General features: G+C 39.3%; 1 protein-coding gene across 5 annotated transcripts in view; it reads right to left on the bottom strand.

The window, feature by feature from the left end:
* Positions 1 to 189: 189 nt before the first annotated feature.
* Positions 190 to 20,890, bottom strand: part of EDRF1 (erythroid differentiation regulatory factor 1) — a 36,301-nt gene continuing 15,600 nt past the window's right edge. For 3 of the 5 annotated variants that reach the window (XM_081912626.1, XM_081912627.1, XM_081912628.1), the window contains 13 exons: positions 20,189 to 20,449; positions 19,563 to 19,634; positions 19,313 to 19,463; positions 18,501 to 18,689; positions 17,326 to 17,526; positions 15,952 to 16,170; positions 14,286 to 14,509; positions 12,831 to 12,989; positions 11,659 to 11,808; positions 10,969 to 11,122; positions 10,651 to 10,766; positions 10,156 to 10,322; positions 4,716 to 5,632 (listed from right to left, as the gene is read on the bottom strand). In XM_081912626.1, coding sequence (XP_081768752.1) covers positions 5,461 to 5,632; positions 10,156 to 10,322; positions 10,651 to 10,766; positions 10,969 to 11,122; positions 11,659 to 11,808; positions 12,831 to 12,989; positions 14,286 to 14,509; positions 15,952 to 16,170; positions 17,326 to 17,526; positions 18,501 to 18,689; positions 19,313 to 19,463; positions 19,563 to 19,634; positions 20,189 to 20,449 — 2,235 coding nt within the window. In that variant the 3' untranslated portion in view covers positions 4,716 to 5,460. Of the gene's footprint in view, positions 877 to 4,715; positions 5,633 to 10,155; positions 10,323 to 10,650; positions 10,767 to 10,968; positions 11,123 to 11,658; positions 11,809 to 12,830; positions 12,990 to 14,285; positions 14,510 to 15,951; positions 16,171 to 17,325; positions 17,527 to 18,500; positions 18,690 to 19,312; positions 19,464 to 19,562; positions 19,635 to 20,188; positions 20,450 to 20,890 lie in introns of those variants that run through there. The other 2 variants (XM_081912629.1, XR_014168635.1) reach the window with 2 other exon arrangements.

Raw genomic sequence — 20,890 nt, 5'->3', positions numbered from 1 at the left:
AACATAGGCACCTAACCTTGTGAACTAAGACAGTTTGTATGTTTTATTGAAGAAGGCCGGGGTGGTGAATACTTCCATGATTTAAAAACAAACAGTTCAAAAGTCTAGAATTGTTCAAAACATTAATTTCCTAAAGTGATCTCAAGATTGCCAAGAACAGTAGTCTTCAGAGGTTCTACTGCTGTAAAAGTAGTTAGTAGAGGTTTTTCCTTTCCTCACTTGCAATGCCAGAACTGGTCACCCAGTTAAATTGATTTTGCAATAGGGGCCACAGCTTCAGTTTGGCTGGAATCTATCTGGTGAAATGAGACATTGCCATAGTGACTCATGCACTGGTTACATCCACAATGAATTAGAATAATGCTCTCCATGTGTGGTTACCTTTCAGTTAAGAAAATTCCATTGGTACAGAATGCAGCAGCAATAATGCTTGTGGGAGCCAATTCTGTACTTTTTGCCAGTTTCATTTCCAGGTCCATTTAAAGTTTCAGTTTTGAACTTTTAAAGTCCTCAAAGTTCTGAGATCATGTTATCTGAAGGACCAACTACACCCCTATGAGACTGCCAGGCATTCAGATCAACCTACAAAGTCCTACTGTGTGAGCTGTCAAAATGTTAAGACGGGTAGCAGGGAAACCCTCCCTGTAAACTTTGCATTTCTCTCTTCATTTTATTTTCTGTTGTACTTAGACCAGTTCAGAATCATGGACAATATCTCTCGCTGGTTCTTGGTCATGATGGTGATACAGAATAGCAGTGGAATCTTGTTCACTAGGGCAAATGGCGCACTGCCATACCAACCTCTGTCTGCCTTCTTCCGTAACAAGCAGCCCATTGGGTGGCAGTGACTGTTGCCTCCTCTTGATTCTCATGTTGCTATTGTGGAATTCAGAACAGAAGATGGAGACAAGACTAGAATTAGTCGGCTTTGGCTTTACCTGCCTCCATTCTTCCCTAGCAATCCCAATGAGCATCAGCCACCACTGTGGAATACTGTTTTGCACAAAATTGCCTCCAAATTTGCTACAGATTTAGGATAATATAGCAAGAGAGGATTATCAACTCTTAAGTCATGTTTGTTAGCTGTACTGTGGTACAGGTGGACCTCTGGTCTGATGCAGCTAGGGTCTTTTTGTTTTCATAAATCATAGGGAGAACTTGGGACAACTGCTGCACCACCACTGGGGAAGGGAGTTGTAACAAACTACTCCATTTACTGCCTTTCTAACATATTCATGTAGACAGAAAAGCGTGGATGTCCCTTTCAAAGCCACTTCAGATGCCTGAAGAAATGGAAAGGGGCCTCCATCTACTTTGCAGCCATTTACTGTTCAGTTCTGTGTTGGAACTACAACATTTTGTCTGTGGCTCGTGGTGAAATGTTATTAGTAGAAGGCTGCTACAGCATTCTAAAACCTTGTCCTGTCTAACATGATCAGCTCTCTACCAAAGGCAACAATGCTAGATAATCTGTGTACTTGAATATTGTGGATTTTATTATGCCTCTGGGATTGTTGTCTATATGCTGGATAGCAAAATGTAGAGCCATCATTACTAATTAAAAGAGATTTAACAGGACTCATCCAACAGAAAGAAAAGTTAAAAGAAAATGCACTGATTCATTTAGGCTAGCTCACATAATGGCTCTTAATAAATAATGCTTAGAATGTAAAGGAGAAACAAATGCTGTCTTACGACACAGAATGAGGCCATAGAAGAGCATCGAGCCTACACATCAGTATCACCTCCTAATTTGCTCAGACAGAAGGCATGATGCCTGACTACCCCAGTACAGAGCAAAAGAAAAGGTACATTACACCGGTTATTTAGTGCTCTGGCTTGGGTAATGACAGTTCCTGCTGTGTAATTTCTCTCTGATGCCAAAGTGCATTAACTGAGACTAGAGGGGAGAGAATTGCTGCTTATAAAACATAAGGGACAGAGTTTATAGGCACTAAAGCAATTCAACTGTTTTGCAGTCAGTGGTCAGCATAACTCTATGATCCAGACAGCTAGAGTCAGGTTGGTAGAATGAATTCAATCCCTGTTATCTGCCCAATTGTTAAAGTGTTTGATTTTTTATATATATATAAAAATCTTCATGGCAACAAAGCCTTAGCTCCTCTTCACATGGGAGCCCCAAAGCAATAAGCTGCAGCCTTGAATCTACAGTAGGGAGTAGGAAAGAAGAGATGCAGACCTGCCAATTTCCCCCTTAGCAAGAAACTCAGTTTTACAGCAAGCTGTTTGCCTAGCATTTGGAAAGCTGATCTCTGTTCTGGACCGTTCTGCCTTCACTCAACTTTTCTAAACACTTTTATAAGGAAGCAATGCAAACTTTTAAAGTACTACATTCAGAGTGGGGGTAAACTGTTTTGCAAGACAGATTCCATGCAAACTGATCAAATATAAGGCCTGAAAAAAATGAGCTACAATATTTATCAGCATCTTTTGCAAGTTAAAATGGCTTCTTGAACAAGTTATATATGCCATTGTTACTCTAAGCACCCCCTGGATCCAGCTAACTGGAAATGGTTAATACGGTATGTAGGTTTACTTTGGTTCTCTTTAACCTTTAAATAGGTGAAGCACAAAAGGATATAGGCAATGGTTGTTATGTAGATAGCACAAGTTAAACCAAACAGTTGGCTTCCTCATAAAAGAATGTCAGCATGCAACACAACATCCAGTAGCTAAGTGGCTGTTGCTTAATTCACTCTAAAAACTCCAGCAGAATCTCTTTCTAGACAATAGCCAAAATAATAAAGTTACCTACAATAGTTGGAATATATTTCATACATATAAACAATCACTATTACTCTGCTTGACATAAAATGCTGAATATAAAAAATATCACTCTCATTAAGAGGATAATGTAGGCAAGATGCCACCAACAGAATTATAAAGTACTTTTATTTGTTGGTGGCAAGGAAAAAATAAAATAGGCATATAGAAAAGAGAATTCCTGGATGCTAACATCCAGGTTTGGGGCAAAACCCCCAAAGAGGTTTTAAAATCACCACATACGCAGAAAATTAGTGTGTTGAAATACAGGCTGCTAGACCTTTAAAATGCATCCTTGTGAGTTTCAAAACTTCCCTCTTCCATTAGCATACAAAAGGCACACATTTGGTTAAGTTATAAATGGTTTACTTACAAACTCCCCATGGGTCAGGTTTGTGTGCTTTTCCATACAGCAGCCAGAAAAGGTTGCACAGACAGTAAAACTTGGTTTAGTTACATCGGTGAAAGTTCCTAAATTATTGATATATGAACTCAAGAAAGTTAGAGCCATGAAATCTGAGCTTGGAACAACCAGCTTGGATCTCTTTACATCCTGAGCATCTTGGAACAAAGGCTTGATAAGCTAGTCCCTCCCAAGTTTCAAGAAGCATGGCAGGAGAGCTTACTCTGGTTTTAACCCTTTCATGCATTAATTAGATTTAAGCATATTGGTTATACGAAGCTAGTTATCCCACATTATTTACATTGGTGGTAATACAATCTATTGGTGCTACTTATGAAGAGGCCTTTCATTTAACATCTTTTTAAAAGAAGTAAATTCCAATTATTAGAGGAAAATCCACAAGTGTTCTCCAAGCTTACCTGTAGCAAAGTTCTTGTGCTCATGAGATGTATTGAACATCGTAGAAGCACAAGGTAGCTCATTTGATCTTCCTTTCCTTCTCGCCACCCCCACCCCCCACAAAAGGTCTCTAGATACTCAGCAGGACCTACCAAACATTGTGGGCTGTGTTATCCAGAACAGAGTGGAGGTGAATCACCAGATATTGGACAGAAGAATCTTGTGCAAGATTCCCCTACCTGCTTTGGGACAATTATGCCCTCCCACTGCAGGCCCAGACAAATTAGCCCACAGCATATCCCATGGGTATATGGGGGACAAAAGAAAGGAAAAGAACTGTTCCATTGCACAAAATGCTCTCTGCAGCTGGAAACAACTCCATATCAAACTGCCAAAGGAAGTGATGCTTAGAATGCACTCTAGGTGGTCCAGATAAGGACTATACATCTTTTTGGAGCTGCAAATTTTTTTAAAAATAATTCGCTGAAATATCTATATAGCTACTATGTAGAAAATGCTTACAGAATCAGGTTGCATATACCGTAACCAACATAGCGTAGCCTTTATAGAAGAAACCATGTTCCCTTGGCTGCCTGCAGCTCTCCACACTGCTCAAGGGTTCCCCAAACCCCAAGAGCAAAATAAAAGTTAGGATCCAAGCCAATGAGTCAAAATGACTCAGAATAAGATGAGAGAACTACAGTATTGGTTGGTAGCTCAGTCATATCATGCAGAGAGTATCTGGGCCGAATTAGAACATGCAAAGACACCATAGGGTCACAATTTTGAACATTGCATATGATGCCTACTAAATAATACAAGATAATATAGCCTGTCGGTCATACACAAGAGAAGACACAGTAGACAACATAAAGTGATTCTGTGGAAAAGCAAGAATGAGCAATCTTTCAAGTTACTCGGAATATTTGGTTAAATGGAATAAATGGTAGCCATTTGCAGAATGAGATTATAGTGCAATGCAGGATCAATATTTCTTTTTAAAAGAAACTTGTGTTCCCTGATGGTGTTACAAACCTCTACAAAAGAACAAACAAAAGAACCAACACAGCAACCTTTGTATGCACTGATACCTTTGAGGTTTTCTGGGAGGAAAATGAGACAACAGAAATGAAATGCTGACCACTGGGATAAATTTTTAATAAAATTTCTTCAATATACAACTGTTTATTCACATTTCTGAAAAAGTGACAGTGAGGTATAAACAAGCCCGTTTCATTTCTCAGAGTAATGTCTATTTTAAGTGTTTGCACTGAAGTGCAAAAGGCACATTTTTGGAAGAATCTGTAATTGTAATGCTATGGTTTTAATTAATACTGCTGGCATGTGCCTTTCACGGACGTTTTGCTTAGCAGAGAATGCATAGTGGAAAGAAACAGCAAAGGGGACTTTTGCTGTAACACAAGGGTGGGGAATCTGTGGCCTTTGAGATGTGACAGAACTCCAGTTCCCATCAGGCCCAGCCAATGCAGCCAGTGGTCACAAATGCCGATGGTTGGGAGTCCAACAACAGCTGTAGGGCCCATGTTCCCCACCCCTGGTGAAACAGAGTAGAGTGCTAGCAAAACCATTCTGCTTTGCAACAATACAAAGCCCATTGCAGTTCAGATTAAATAAACTAACTGTACATTTCTCTTTGAGCATTTCAAAACAAACCCAGAAGTGTAAAAACAAAAAATATATGCTAATTCATAACAGCATTCAAAGGTTAACAATAGTTTTATTTTCCAACTGTACAATCTTATAAATATGTAACAATATAAATAAAGCAGGCAATCTATGGAAGAGAACCACAAATCCCTTTTTGAGCAAGGCACTGATTCAATGGTTGCAACATGTACAAGCATTAAGGTGGGTCACTGAATTCCCAGATTATTGCCTTCATTATCCTGAGTCAGCTTTTCCAATAGGTTTAAAACAACTTCCGTTCTTTCTAGCAGAGTCAGGTTTTTATTTGCTGCTGATCGCAAAAGAAGTGAATAAACATTCTTATTGGTCTTAAGAATTTCTTCTTCTTCACTGTTACCTCTGGAAGAAAGGGGGGGAACTAGGTTAATCTAGTACTTGATGCATAAACAAAGTCTGCAGATAGTGGCTTGGCTCCAACAGAGCAATAATGTGTGTGAGATGCACTTTTATTTGTGCAAAGAGAAGATTCCCCCTGCCAAATGAAGCCTCTTGTGTCACATCCTTTACCCTAGGAGCAGCTTTCTTTGGGGTGGCAGAACTCTGCTTGCAGTATGTTGAATCAAAACCTATCCACTTTTAGACTTTTACTACTACCACATCCTCCTTAATCATGCGGACACAAGGGGCTTATTAGAATATTCTTTCCCTTACCTCTATCATAGGAAAGTAGGTTTAAGTGCAAGGGAAGATCCTGTACTGTGAGCAAATAGAGGGGAATTTAGCTGAGCAGTAACCCTTGGGAGACAGCAGAACCACAATTCATCCCCACTTCCCTCCTTCCACCTGGAGCAAATACCATTTATCCTGTTTTTCATGTTCTCATCGGTGCAACTCAAAAGTGTGCAACACTTACACTTTCCGAGTACTAATGGAATCTCACTTTTGTCACGGTTGAATCTTTCCATTTATTATATTCTCCTTTAATGGCAACTTATTTTTCAACTACTTGGGTTCACCACAATAGCTCATTGTATGCACCAGCCTCTGTGTACGTCTACATTAATACTTTTTAGAAAAACCATTCTCTTTCATCATGCTTCATCACAATGCTAATTGTCAGAGGAACTCAGGTGTGTTGAATAAGCTTAGATCTTTTGCTTTTGTTAGTGCAAGTTCTCCATCTCTTTTTAGACACTAATAAAATGTGCTCAAAAATGAACAACTGCCACAGCTGGCATTATCCAGAACTATACAGAGAAAGCATTGCCACTGGAAATACTTTGATCCAAGAAAGCAAGAAGCAATTAAATTCCTAGCATTTGGCAAATAGAATTGACAGCTTTATTTATTATGCATACAGACCAGTTAGTAAATTTAAAATTCCAATGAATTCTATTAGAATATCCAGAACTAAGTATTTCTTTTAATAAGTGTTTTAAAGCTGTTTCATTGCCAAACAGCACAGTTATTTTATATTTTATAATTGAGAGAGCAGCTATTTTATCCATGTGTTGCTCTATTATAGATGGTTTATGCATTGATATTCCACTGATGATGCATATGCATTCCAAATGATACATAAAGCTGGTTAGTAGTTCCCAATATCTAAGCCTCCTAGCTAAACATCCCATTCTGGAGATACCACTCTCCTCCCCACCCGAATTTGTCTGCAGTTACATTCTCATAGTTAAAAGCTTCAGGTGTTCCAAACATTTAGCAGCAGGGGAGAAAACACAATCAAATGTCTGGCGAGGCTTACCTCTTTACACCCCTGATCTTTCACTACAGATTTATTAACTCAAAGGGTCCATTCAACAATGGAGTTGAAAGTGACCTTAGCTCTCTAAGGCAATTTAACTTTCTGAGCACACATTCAACATGGCACAGTGACTATATATACCAATGTGCTTTGTCCTTTATAGCAATTCTGTTCTACTTCCCTTTGTGTCCTCTTTTCTATTAGGGATGCCTCTCTTTTATCAACTGACTAAAAACATGCTGTAATGATCACATCGTGACTTTGTGATTCAACTGTGGAGGAGCACACAATCACACACAGCACTTTAGACTTATGCTTTAAACGGTGTCTGTTCATACATTCAGCTGCAAATCAGTAACTCCTGAGTCATTGTGTGCATGTGTGAACTGGATCACCACATTCAATATTAAGCTGATTCCCCTACAAAATGCCTAACAACTCAAGCCTACGAGGCCACAGTATTACTAGCTGGTAATATCCCAGTACCGACACATAGGTAAAAGGTAATGGAAAGCTGGACGGTTGAGTCCTGTCAAAGGTGACTCTGGGGCTGCCGCATTTCATCTTACTTTCAGGCTGAAGCGGCGTTTGTCTGCAGACAGTTTTTCCAGGTCATGTGGCCAGCATGACTAAGCTGCCTCTGGCGCAATGGAACACTGAAACCAGAGCAGCGCATGGAAACGCCGTTTACCTTCCCGCCGGAGCGGTATCTATCTACTTGCACTGGCATGCTTTTGAACTGCTAGGTTGGCAGGAGCTGGGACTGAGCAACGGGAGCTCACCCCATCGCAGGGATTTGAACCACTGACCTTCCGATCAGCAAGCCCAAGAGGCTCAGTGGTTTAGACCACAGTGCCACTCGCGTCCGACACATAGCCACGTGGTGACCATAAACTCAGATCCAACCATCCAACCATAGCTCCGCCTCCCCGCTGTCCCCCGAACTTGTGGGGCTGCCCGATGTCTGCCCGAAGCGTGGGGCGCTCTGCTTCAGCGCTCCCCGTGCTCCGTGCAGCAGGCTGCGGATGTCTTCCTGAAGCGCCGGGCGCTCTGCTTTCAGCGCGCTCCGCGGTCCGGGAAGCAGGCTGCTATCCGCAGCCTAGGGACCCCTGCGGGAACTTCCGCGGGTTCCCCAGGCTTGCTGATAGCTTCCTGAAGCCTGGAGAGCGAGAGGGGTCGGTGCGCACTGACCCCTCTCGCTCTCCAAGCTTCAGCGAAAGCCTGCATTCGCCCCATAAGACGCACACAGATTTCCCCTTCATTTTTGGAGGGGGAAAATTGCGTCCTATAGGGCGAAAAATACGGTAATTGGCTCTATTTCAATCAGGGTTTGGACATGGGTTCTGCACTGAAACTGGCTTGGTTGCCCTGCATGACAAGCTTTGTTAGGAAAAGACAGGGGTATGACCCTGTGCTGTTGTTGTTTATTTATTTATTTATTTATTTGTGTGTGTGTGTGTGTGTGTGTGTGTGTGTGTGAGAGAGAGAGAGAGAGAGAGAGAGAGAGAGAGAGAGAGAGAGAGAGAGAGATTTAATACTGGATCACTGGGTTTTGTTTCTTCTGTTTTAATTATAATTATGTTGTTTTCCACTTGTTTTATACTCCTGCAATCACCATTTTTGTCTATAAAGAAATACATGGTAATAATAAATGACAACATTATGAGGTTGAGGAAAACTGAGCACGGATATGGCAGAAGTACAATTCTGATGTGGCTCCAGCTACAATGAAATGGCTACAGCACCCGTCTGCTGTCATTTGTGGAAAGCTTGAAAAATTAATATTTAAAAATGATGCAGCTGGGATTGATGTGCCCAGGCTTTAGAAAAAGCTAAAGAGAATTATTAGTAATTCAAAGAGTAGAATACACAAAAATCTAAATATTTTGCCATGACATTATTAGCCTTTCCAAATCTGCACAATATACTACAACATGAACAATTACAAGTGCTAACATATTATATAGTAAACAAGTTACTCTGGGGAAAAAAACCCTATGTTTTGGCCTTTATTTATACTGCCACCGTGTGGAGACTCAGAATTCTAAAAAAAAACTGAAAAAAGAGAAGCACAGCAAACACTCTGCTATTCCTCTGTCCCGTCGTGTATTGATCATCTTGCCCCATGAAGCTTCTTTACACTTGGAATACTGTAGTTGCTATACTGTATTTAGCACACATGCCAACACAACTTCAGAGCTTTCTAAGTTAACAATTCCATGTGGATAGACTGGCACTCCAAGTTACTCTTGCAAGTTCCTTGCACAAATGAAAATCAAAACCCAATTTTCTTTTTGCCTAGCTCTATGAACATAACAATCTTAAAGCTGGGGGAAACAACAGATATTTTGTACTATGTACCGGCTCTTACATACAGAGTGAGCTTTACCTCACAGCAACAGCATGTGTTTTATTTACTCTCTTTTCCTCCCTCCTCCTCCTGAGCTGCAGGCTTATTGTAAGTGCAGGTAAACAGAGCTTGCTTGATCCTTGTAGGCCACCATAAGCAATGGTAATGCCTTTCCTACAGAAACACCAATCCCAATTCTTCTCCATTCCCGACTGAATACATGGTATCACCACAAAAGGGTGATACACAAAACATTTCCCCAAATACGCCAAACATAAAACTAATACAATACACCAGGCGTGTCCTACAGGTCGATCGTGATATACTGGCTCCTGCTCTGCCTTTGGACCCTCACCAATGTAGCAAAGCGGGGGGGGGGGGGGTTGGAGCTCAACAGCTTTGGCTCCCTAAAAAAAACTTTGGTCAATCCAATGGGTAGATCACTGGCAGTTTTTTTTATAGTGGGAATAGATCGCAGTCTCTTGGAAGTTGGACAGCCCTGCAATACACAGTAGGCTTAAAAGGCAAAACAAAGTTCTTGGCTGGATCTCAATATGCTCTTCAAGGAACGAATCTTTTACACATCATTCTACAGGGCTGTGCAAGAAATGCACAAAAAACTAAATCCCCAAATAGGTCTGTTTATGTAGTACTACTACAAACCTCATCTGCTATAGCACTGAGTGAACTCTGCAGAACAATGCTATTGCTACTCTCTTTCTGTAAATGATATAGTTTGGATCCAAAGCTCAATAAAAAACAATTCATGCAAAGCAAAGTAGTTAAGAGAAATAGTACCATGTACTGACTTACCCAACTTTCCTTTTAGTTGATGTAAGCAGTTTGATGGACTGAAGAAGGAGGAAAGACAATCGAGACTCAAATATACCAAGGAGTTTTACAATTTCCTCCTTATTGAGGCTAGTGGATGAGTCTTCAGCAGGCACACTTTCCACATTGCTGTTGTTATCCTCAAGTCTCTAAACAGAAAGGACACTTATGAAAATGGTTCTCTAGTCTTAACAAAAAAAACACTGTGAGCTGCTTTGGGGAGAATTTTTGTTTTTGAAAAGTGGTATACAGATTTGCTCAAACAATAAAAAAGGGTTAAGTATCAGCACATATATGTAATTATGTAATTATAGGGAAATTTTAAAAAAGCTGCTGGGGGTATTTAAAAATACAGACATTAAGTATAACACAACCATTCAAACACATATATTTTACTCAATTCTAAACCAGTGTAAACAATCATGTAACATGAAAGAACCACAAACATCTAAAAAATAATAATAATAGGTAGTTTACCTGTTCAAATTCAGCAACAAGTTCCTTTCTGATGAGCTGAAACACAGACTGGGTCTTTACCATTATATCCAAAGCCCCAGACAAAGTCTTTAGTTTTCCAGCACTGCTATTTTGACCTAGAAGTAGATAAGAATGATATTAATATACTAAGTACTTGTCAATTACAAAATTCTTTCTTTAATAATATTTTGACTTGTCTTAAAGTCTAGTGAACCAATTAGCAAATTCTGTTTCATCCCAGGGAACTGCTGTTCATCATTATTTTTGAAAAAAAAATTGAATAATATTTATTCAGAATAGAGCAACTGTTCAACTTACTTGCCATCTGAAATTCTGCAAATGCTACTCTTTCCAGCTGTACACGAAGAAGCTCACATGGCACATCCTTCAGGAGGTGAAAAAACTTCACAGCTTTACTGTAATGAAGATCTACTAGTACTCTATGCTGTTTCCGCTGATGTTCATCACCAACCTTTAACAAAAAAAATTGTTTGAAATTTTTTCAGGTGAATAAAAAGCATAGTTTTATGTATTATGGTAAAGCATATTCCCCCTTTAACAATGCTTACTACATAACTTAACTGTTTACAGAAAACACATATTTAGCAGGAAGCATATGAAATCAATTTCTCCTTGTGACTGTTTTACAAGATTCTTTTTATAAAATATATGTGCTATTAAATATGTTTAGAAACCTAATGGATGTAGTAACATCTTCCTGCCAGAGTACCACACAATGATGCTACTGCTGATGTATCAAGGCTAGCATAATTGCTGAGAATAAAAGAAGTTTACCAACTACCTGGAAAAGCCAATAGTGTCATGCAGACATTGATGTGGCCATAAATCAACAAGTCAGAAATCCACACTTTAAAAAATGTAACAAACCTATGCTTAAAAAATAAAACACTATGACCCTCTGTTTACATATGAGATATATACTAATCAATATATATTAAGTGTGCACCATCAGAGACACATTATTGTAGATTCTCTTTGGACAAATACCTGGTTTCTCAAACAGCTGTGATACATGGAAGCCAGCCTGTGGTGAACTGTAGCTGCCCGGTACTGGCAAAGGGGCTGCCGTGCAGACACTGTGTCAACATCACAATATTTCAAGGATTTCATCATTGACTCGCTAACTTCTTTTTCTATCTAACACACAAAGAAAAAGCTTTCAAAATTTGTAGTATCAATACCTTGCAATACATGAATTTCTCAAAATAGAGTATTTGGCATTATTTATTTTCATGAATAAGAAAAATTAAGAAATACTGCTCCTACTCCCATAACATTTATACAGGGAAGACAGGTGAACTAATGTCAGTGTACTGGAAGAAGCAAAGATCACCAGTGTAGAAACAATGATTCTTAAACATCAACTTCACTGGACTGATCATGCTGTTCGGATGCCTGATTATCATTTTTCAAAACAACTACTCCATTCCCAACTTAAGAATGGAAAACAAAATGCCGGTGGACAACAAAAGAGGTTTAAAGACGCTCTCAAGGCAAAATAAAAAAAAATGCAGTATAAGCACAGATAATTGGGAAACACTGGCCTGCGAGTGCTCCAGTTGGAGAATAGCCTTTACCAAAGGCGTCATGGACTTTGAAGAAGCACGAACTCAGGGCGAAAGGGAAAAACATGCTAAGAGGAAGGCACGTTTGGCAAATCTTTGCAGTGATCAACTCCTGCGTGGAAACCTATGTCTCCACTGTGGAAGGACGTGTGGATCCAGAATTGGCCTCCACAGTCACGGACACACAGTTAAGACCAAATTAATGGAAGACAATCTTACTCGGCTATGAGTGATCATCAAAGAAGAATTAACATTTGTACAACACTATGCAGGATGCCATAATCTACGATTGATCTGTCAACATAGATACATATGGCTGCTACCAGAGTGTGGGCTTCAGAAAGGACAGAGATGCATGCAATAGTATTTGCTCAAGGTAAGTAAAAAGCCTATATAGCTAAGAAATGCTTAGAAACCATTCTTGCAGCAATCATCATCATGATCACCTAATTTTTCTATTGATGATTCAAATGCTATATTCAACATGAATCTGAGTCCTTCTTCCTTTTTTCTATTTTAAGTGCTACAGGAATGGTTAGTTCTTAACACACACACACACACACACACACACACACACACACACACACAACTTACCTGTTCTTGAGCCTTTCTGGATAAGGGAGCATAATCTTGCAGCAGAGTTGCCATAGTAAAGTAGGTGGTAGACAGCTCCCAGTTGACAGAATCCCAAACAGCAGGATGAACTTCCCTTTCACCCAGGGACCTCAAGGCCTTCAGATAGTAGTCAACAGCCTACAGAATTCAATCATTGCATAGCAAAATAAGTTGTTGACAGGCTTGTATTCATTACTAATATTTATGTATTTACATTTACATAGTAGGTACTGAATACTTATTGATTCTGAATACAGGGTGTCTGCAATAATTGAACAGCATATGACCTATTATTAAACATAATTATCACTCTAGTATTTTAGCCTCTCTGGCGGCATGTACACCGATAAGTGAACATTTTCACCGCTAACTTGCATATTCTCCATACATTATCCAATGAACTCAATTGCAATCTGAACCTCCTATACTCACCCCCCCCATGCTGTACCTTTTACAAAAGTAAAAACAGGCTGAACAACTCTGTGAGAAGTACATGTCCACTAACCATGGTCTCTATTGTTCCCCTCAGTATCAAGGGTTTAATTCTAAACAAGAAAGTTTTGATTAACTTGGTGAGACCATGTCGGCTCAGAATATTTACTTGCCTATTTACACTAGCAGATTACTCAAATAAGTATTAAATAACATCAGATAAGAGTGCCCACAGATGTTTTAGCTGCATCTTTCATGAGGAGGGCTACAGGGCATGCAAAAAAGCACAACCAAAAAAGCTAAGAATGTATGAGCCTTGCTGGATTAGACCCCAAAGTCTCATCTAGCTCAACAATGCATTCTCATGGATGCCTTAGGAAAGCAGGGCATGAACACAATAGCCGTCTCTCGTTACAACTGAGCTGCCACTGAGAGTTCCGTAAGATCCTTAACTGACATCACGTTATTCTCGTGAGTAGACCGATACAAGCAGTAACTTGTAGAAATGAGCCAGTGGAAAAGGAATATGAAATGTATCTTCAGAGTGAAGATATTTAAAAGCTTATTTCATCCCTAGTACAGTGGCACCTCGGGTTACATACGCTTCAGGTTACAGACTCCGCTAACCCAGAAATAGTACCTAGGGTTAAGAACATTGCTTCAGGATGAGAACACAAATCGTGCTCCAGCGGCGCGGCAGCAGCAGGAGGCCCCATTAGCTAAAGCGGTGCTTCAGGTTAAGAATAGTTTCAGGTTAAGAACGGACCTCCGGAACAAATTAAGTACTTAACCTAAGGTACCACTGTAAACATTTCTTATATTTTTGGAACTAAACTTACATAGACATATAATCTAAATCCAAGACAGAAATACTCAATAAATATTCATTTCAAAAAGGCAACATAGGATTTCTGTATGTTTAGGCATCCCCTAATCACAGTAGAGACCTACTCTTTTATCTAGGAATTGCAATCAGCTTAAGATGATTGGGGTGGTTGTTACCTTATTATAATAAAGAGCCTCTTCATGGGAAAATTCTCTTTTGAAGTCTACTGCAGCAGCACAGTGAGCATGAGCACAAATCCGCATTAATCTTCCCATATTACACAAGAGAAGAGCAGAATTGGTTGCATCGTCAATGGATTCAAAGTTTTGAATCCCTTTTTCGAAACAAGAGAAGCTTTTCTTCCAAAGTTGCTGTTCTGCTGCAGATACAGTTTTGTTCTCTAGAACAGTTGAAAGAGAAAGAGGTACATTTTAAGAAATCAGTAGTATGTGTACTTCCATGGATTAGCTATTTTAATGCCATTCTGAAATTTAAGTACAGTCTTTCTTCTCAGAAATATGGCTTCCAAGATGGCTGCCAGCGAGAACTGTATTATCTTATTTATAGTGGCTCAAAAAGTGCTACATTAAAGGACCTAAATGTAATTTTATAGAACCCATAAGGACAATTACCTCCAGAAAGGGAAGATGTCTCCAAAGAGAATATTTCACCAACTACTCCAGCACTGAAAAACAAAGTGATCTTAGTCCCCCCCTCCCACTATAAATAATTATATTCAAATTTAGCAAAATCCTGTTGAAGAAACTAGTGTTCAACAGGGAAATCAATTTTAAATCTTCTTTATTAAATTTGTATACTGACCTTTATCCAAAGGTTCACAGCATACAAATACAAAATGAGAATACAAAATACATAATAAATCAAAAGCAAACCAATAACCCCCACCTCCCACAAACACACCAAAACGCCTACAGAATGCTTAATCAGCCAAAGGCCTGGTTATAAAGAAACATTTAGCCTATATGATTTTCTATGACAATCTTCCCTATGGTACATATTCTCTTCTACCTTTTCTGTACAATAGACCTGAAAACACTATTGGTCATATTTATGGCATACAGACTGGAAAAAACCAAAAAACTAAATCTAGGCCTCTAGCTTATATGTCAGCACTAATTTAGAGAGAAAAAATGTTTCAAATCCTTATCTTCAATTAATTCCAAGTGTTAGTGCCAAGCAATTGTACAGGCCAGAGCAGATGTAATGCAGCCTGTCCCTTACCTATGAAGGGATGGCCCAAGGCTGCAGGGCCACACACTGCATCTGTTTACCCCACCCCACAGCAAAAAAGTTCAAATTTGTCAGTTTTTAAATATATTACTATGAGTAACCTAAACATTAGTAATGATTACCACTAATGCAAGTTCTGTATTAAGCTAGATTTGAACACAGCTTGGCATTCATGGAAGGTGTCAGGGGAGGAGGAGGGGGAGGAGATCCAATCCCCCGTTCCCAATCATTTTTCTGTGGTTGGCAATGGTTATGTTAAGTCTGTACCAGTCCCTTGTGATGGAAGTGGTTCCATCTCCACTGCAGGGCTTTTGTTTCAATTAACTTTAGGATATATAGGGCAGTTTCCAAAAACTGAATTTACTTTGTACTGCACAATAAACCATGATCTTCACCGTATCTTCCAATTCTAGTCTTCTTTTCAGATCATTAAAAATCCTACATCTAACAAAAATTAAAACACCAGTAGAAAACACACTCTCTCTCTCTCTCTCTCTCTCTCTCTCTCTCTCTCTCTCTCTCTCTCTCTCTCTCTGTGTGTGTGTGTGTGTGTGTGTGTGTAGATAAATAGAAAGAGATAAATATACTTGCCCCCTCTTTCACTCTGTAAAGCAGCAGCTTGGTTCATGTAAAATACTCCAATTTCATTTCGGATGTTACCCATTCTCTTCAGCACTTGTGTATATTGTTCTGGATTCTGCCCTTTTAAATTACTAAAAAGCAAAATTTCATTAGCTGCCTCATAGCATTTGCAGCTAATTGAAAGCTGGCATTCCAAATCTGTAGACAAGTCAGTAGCCCAAGAAAATACTAGAAGAAAAAATTAATACACCACTGTAAATTTTTGCTATAACGCTATTTCTAAAGAACCATAAAAGTGTATTCGAAACAATTGACAACAGCCACTCAAGAGATTATATCTGTGTATAAAGAACTTTACAGCTTTTAAAAGCTCTGCAAAATGAATGGTTTTGTTATAAAAATACTTTATATTGATTTAATTTTATGAATGCGAAAAAAACCTTTCGGTGGCCATTTTCATTTTGAGTACTGTCTGGAACATTGCTGCACAAGTGTCTCAAGCATTCATTGCAAAGTGATACTATATGGTTCGAAATAATGAAATTCTCTCTATGCCCTATTCTGGGTGAGTAGGTGTTCAGTTGTGGGGCCACACAGTTAAGCACTGCCCTTGTACAGAGGATTGCTACCCACTTCTTTACATGCAGAAAATGGGGCATGGTGACAAGGGCAGGACTAGCTCACCTGACCCCATAACCCCCATTCCTCAAAGGAGTGGAGCAACTGTCTGAACCCTGCAGCTGTGAAGCCAACACCTGTACTCAGTTGTTTAAGCAGGAGACATCCAGAGAGTGAAAACTACCATTCCACAGGGACTTCAGCACTGTCTGTATTTGTCTTGTATAGTCTTATCACCACTGTCTGTATTTAGATGTCATGGTAATTTACAGTGTAGTGAGACCTTTAGCAAAAACTGCTGCCGATGGATGAAACGAACAAGGATCTCCATCCTCTGCCAAGCCAAGTGTGATACGTTTTAAAGTTTATGCAAATATTATTTTGGTCCAGGGCATTTTTCATGTCTTTTAAGAAGACAGAGCAAGGGAAGAAGAAAGGATGGGATCAGCAGCATCTTGACCAAGAATGCTGACTCCACCGGCAAATACCTCTCTCCTATTTTGAACAGGACCTTCCAAAAACTATGCTACAAATATATACAACCCAACCTACAACTGTGTTGATGCCCCTTATGTTTTGACCTTTACCTTTTGGTTCCACCTGCATCCTTTGGTTTTAAACAAAGCATTATTTTATGTATTGCTTTACAGATTGTTGTGTAGACCACTTTGTGATTCTGTACAGTGAAATGTGGTGCATAAATATCAGGAGTAAATAAAGAACCAATTAGCTGAATACACTGTAATTCAGATACTAAATCATTACCTTGGCAACTGGATTCTCTGTGAAGACTATGTAGTATTTCCTGATCTTCTTTTGTTTGATAGTTATACTCTTCAAGATATGCAGCTCTGTTGTTTGCATTCTGGGCCAGCATTAGTTGGATATCGCCACAAAGAGTTAAACTCTGACAAAGAAACAGGAGTACTTCAGAAAGCATGTTCGTGCAGAGGCAGCAATATGTATCTAGTTGGAGGGAAGTAAGAAAGGAAGCCAGTGAACAGAATGCCTTTTTGATATCAAGCCACACAAAGAAACTGTGCACATGTACGATATAGGATGGTATATAAATTCAATAAATCCTCCGCCTCATCTTCTGGAAGCATTAATGTATGCATGCTTATTTATACAAGTTCAAACTTGTCAACTTAGATTGCCAGTACCAAGCACAGCTGTGTTCTCAAATATTATGATAATGACAACTGTACATTGGCTACAGCAGGGGATGTCAACCTGGTCCCTACCACCCACTAGTGGGTGTTTCAGGATTCTAGGTGGGCGGTAGGGGGTTCTGCGGCACAAGCTGAATCCTCCTTCCATCGAGTACTGGTGGGCGGTAAGGAAATTTTACCATCAAGAAAGATGAATTAGTGGGCAGTAGGTATAAATAAGTTGACTACCCCAGGGCTAGAGCAACATTACACACCCAGGTTCTGGGGCTATATCACCTCTTCTTTTCAGCTTTTTATTCAATGTGGTAAAATGCATCACATGTTCCTTGCAATTTCTCTAAGAGCATATGAATTCAAAATACCGGAGTGTGAGGGAATGTGCTGGAAGTGTGCTTTTAAAGAAGGCTTTAAAACAGTGCTGGAAAATCTCCAGTCTGTGGGCCTTATTAGGTCAGACCATCTAAAACAAACTCTGGTCGGTTTCTAAATACGTCAACTACAAACCATGGATTATATAGCTGACTTCTGTAACTAACCAGTGTTTAATACACAATGTTTTGTCTGTATATAACAAGTCATGCGTCATGGATGGTGAATCTAAACTCCACCAAAGTTCTTTTCCCTACTACAGGAGGAAGAGAGGAGGGAAACATGGAAGTCCATAGCAGCTCCTTCTTGTTCATGAATGTAGAGTGCAGACATAGGCTGAGTATTGTAACCAATTGCCATTTTATATCTAGAACCTACAATAAAAATATTCCAACTTACCATGGCACTGTAAAGCTAGTTTTATGTACCGTAATGCTCTCCCATATTTCTGAAGACTCACAGCAGCATCAGAGAGAACATAGTAAGCCTTTGAGGATTTCAAGATCAGCTGAAGCTTCATTTTGTACTGCCAGGATCCAGGGATCATTCCTGACTGACTAGAATGTTTAACTTCCCGAAATGAGCCCACTATAATTAAAAAATAAAGCAATTCATTCTTAGGAATCTTTTCTCTATAGGTTTAGCCACCTCTCGACATACTGTTGTCAAAATTGGCAGAAATGTTCCCAGGGTGGGGGTCTTCACTTGACATTTGGGGACTGGGTGCCATTTTGAATCAAGATGGCGGCCAAAATGTGACTTTGGTTTGACTTCACTAATTTTTGGCATGATGGGTCCAAACTCACAAATTGCTCTACCCATTTAAAAATCACATTTTTTTGGTTTCTAAAAATTCTCAGGCAGCAGTGGGAACTCCCCACTAGTAAATTATAAAGCAATGTAGCATCCATAGATTAAAACTGAAAAGGTTAATTGGCAGCACAATTTAATGATTTTGAACGTTTATAACCTGCCTTTCCTCAACAACACAAGTTAATAAAATTAAAAATTTTCAAAATAGTTTGACAACAATAAATACAATAAAGCAGCCATGAAAACAATTAAAGAACACAGTAAAAGGAAATACCTCCAAAAATAATGTTAACTTCAGAAAAAAGGGGGAGCTGCTATTGATGACCAAAAGCTTCCATCAAAAAGCTTTTTTAAAAAAATTCTACTAAATTTGAGAAGAGGGTGTAAGACATGCTTACTTTTGTCTAAAAACAAGGCCATCTGCTTTTCAAGACACTCAGGTCCAACACTTGTTGATTCATCTTCATACTTTAATGGAATGGGAGTGCTGGGATCTGCTGCAGGAAGATCACTTTCCTTCTTGATGCTGCTGTCTACAGATTTTAAGCCCTGTTTTAAACAAAAAGAAAAAGCCTTTTAGTTATTACTTGTACTTTCAAAGGATGTTAGGATCCAATGCATTAAAACAATTAGTAAAACAAAACTTACCTCAAGAACATAGTTGAGCACTAGTCTGCACCTTTCTTCAGTGTCATGGCAAACTGGAAATGCACAACTAGGCTGCACAGAAAAGACAAAAGAAAACAGCTGCATTGAATCAGAAGAATTCAACAGAAATTCCTCTCATCAGAAGCCATTAGAGGAATAATCAATGATTATGTTCTCAATAAAGTTAAATCTTTAAAAAGGGCTATGGACTCAGGCTTTCAATATTCTTATTAGGATATAATGAAGCTAAGCTAATGACGACTGACTGAAAACATTTAAATGAGCACCATACTGCAGCCACATCTATTTTCCCAAGACCTACTGCCCTAGTTTGACCCTGGCTATTTTCCTCAAAAACGTCACTCAGAAAACCCCCGATCTTCAGAAATAAACTATTAAGAAAAATTATTCACTTTCCACACATTATTCTATGGAAGAAAAATACATATATACGGTGAAAATGTCCTATGCCTTCCTCTATGCCTTTTTAGTATTGTGGTGATAGCTGGCATTTGAGAGAAAGCTTTACCTCATACTAATTTCCCTAGCAAAGGTATGCTAATTAACACGATTATGTCTTATTACAAAATATAATCTCAATCTCAATTGAGCCAGTTAACACTTACACGTATTTGATGAGTAGATTTGTATTTTTCAGGTACAGACAGTTCTCCAACTGATTTTATTACAGCAACTGCTTTGTTGTCATCAGGAGGATCGGAGCTGGTACTATAGGAACCATTTTCATCACTATCAGGCATTTCCTCTTCCTCCTCACTGTAGCTTTCATCAGAATTACCATTTAAGGGGAACTCACCGCCCTCTTCTTTTTTTGGCTCATCAAGCTGGAACAGTTCTGAGAGCATGTAGTTTGCTGAAGCAATAATCTTTATTCAGAAAAGGGGAAAGATCAATTCAAGTGGTTTCTCAAAGTTACAGACACCAACATTTTTATGCCTTTAAAAGTTAAGGAAAAGTAGATAATGTGAGGAAGGAAAAAATGAAGCCTCGGGGGCTAGGAAAGGAAGAAAAAAATGAAACTATATCCGCCTTGGCTGGAGTGCAGCTGGGGAATAAAGAACAGCCAGGCCTTTGGGGGAGAGAAACACCAGTTCCCAGATTCAGTCGTCGGCATCTGCACTTAGGGCTCCCCTGTCGGAGAGTCACTGGCAAGCAATATAGGCAATACTGAATGAGATGGAGCTGACTTTTTAAGAAACTTAGTACAAGGCAGAGATTAAGCCACTTTTTTGATGACCCAGTTTTCTGCTCCAACAGAAGGCAAACCACCATGTTTACAAGAAGCCAAATCTCCCTTCTCTTTTGCC

Source organism: Podarcis melisellensis (genome assembly GCF_964234715.1).
Source record: "Podarcis melisellensis genome assembly, chromosome: 5".
NCBI lineage: Eukaryota > Metazoa > Chordata > Lepidosauria > Squamata > Lacertidae > Podarcis > Podarcis melisellensis.
The sequence above is the reverse complement of the archived record's forward strand: the minus strand, read 5'-3'. Positions and strand labels throughout refer to the sequence as shown.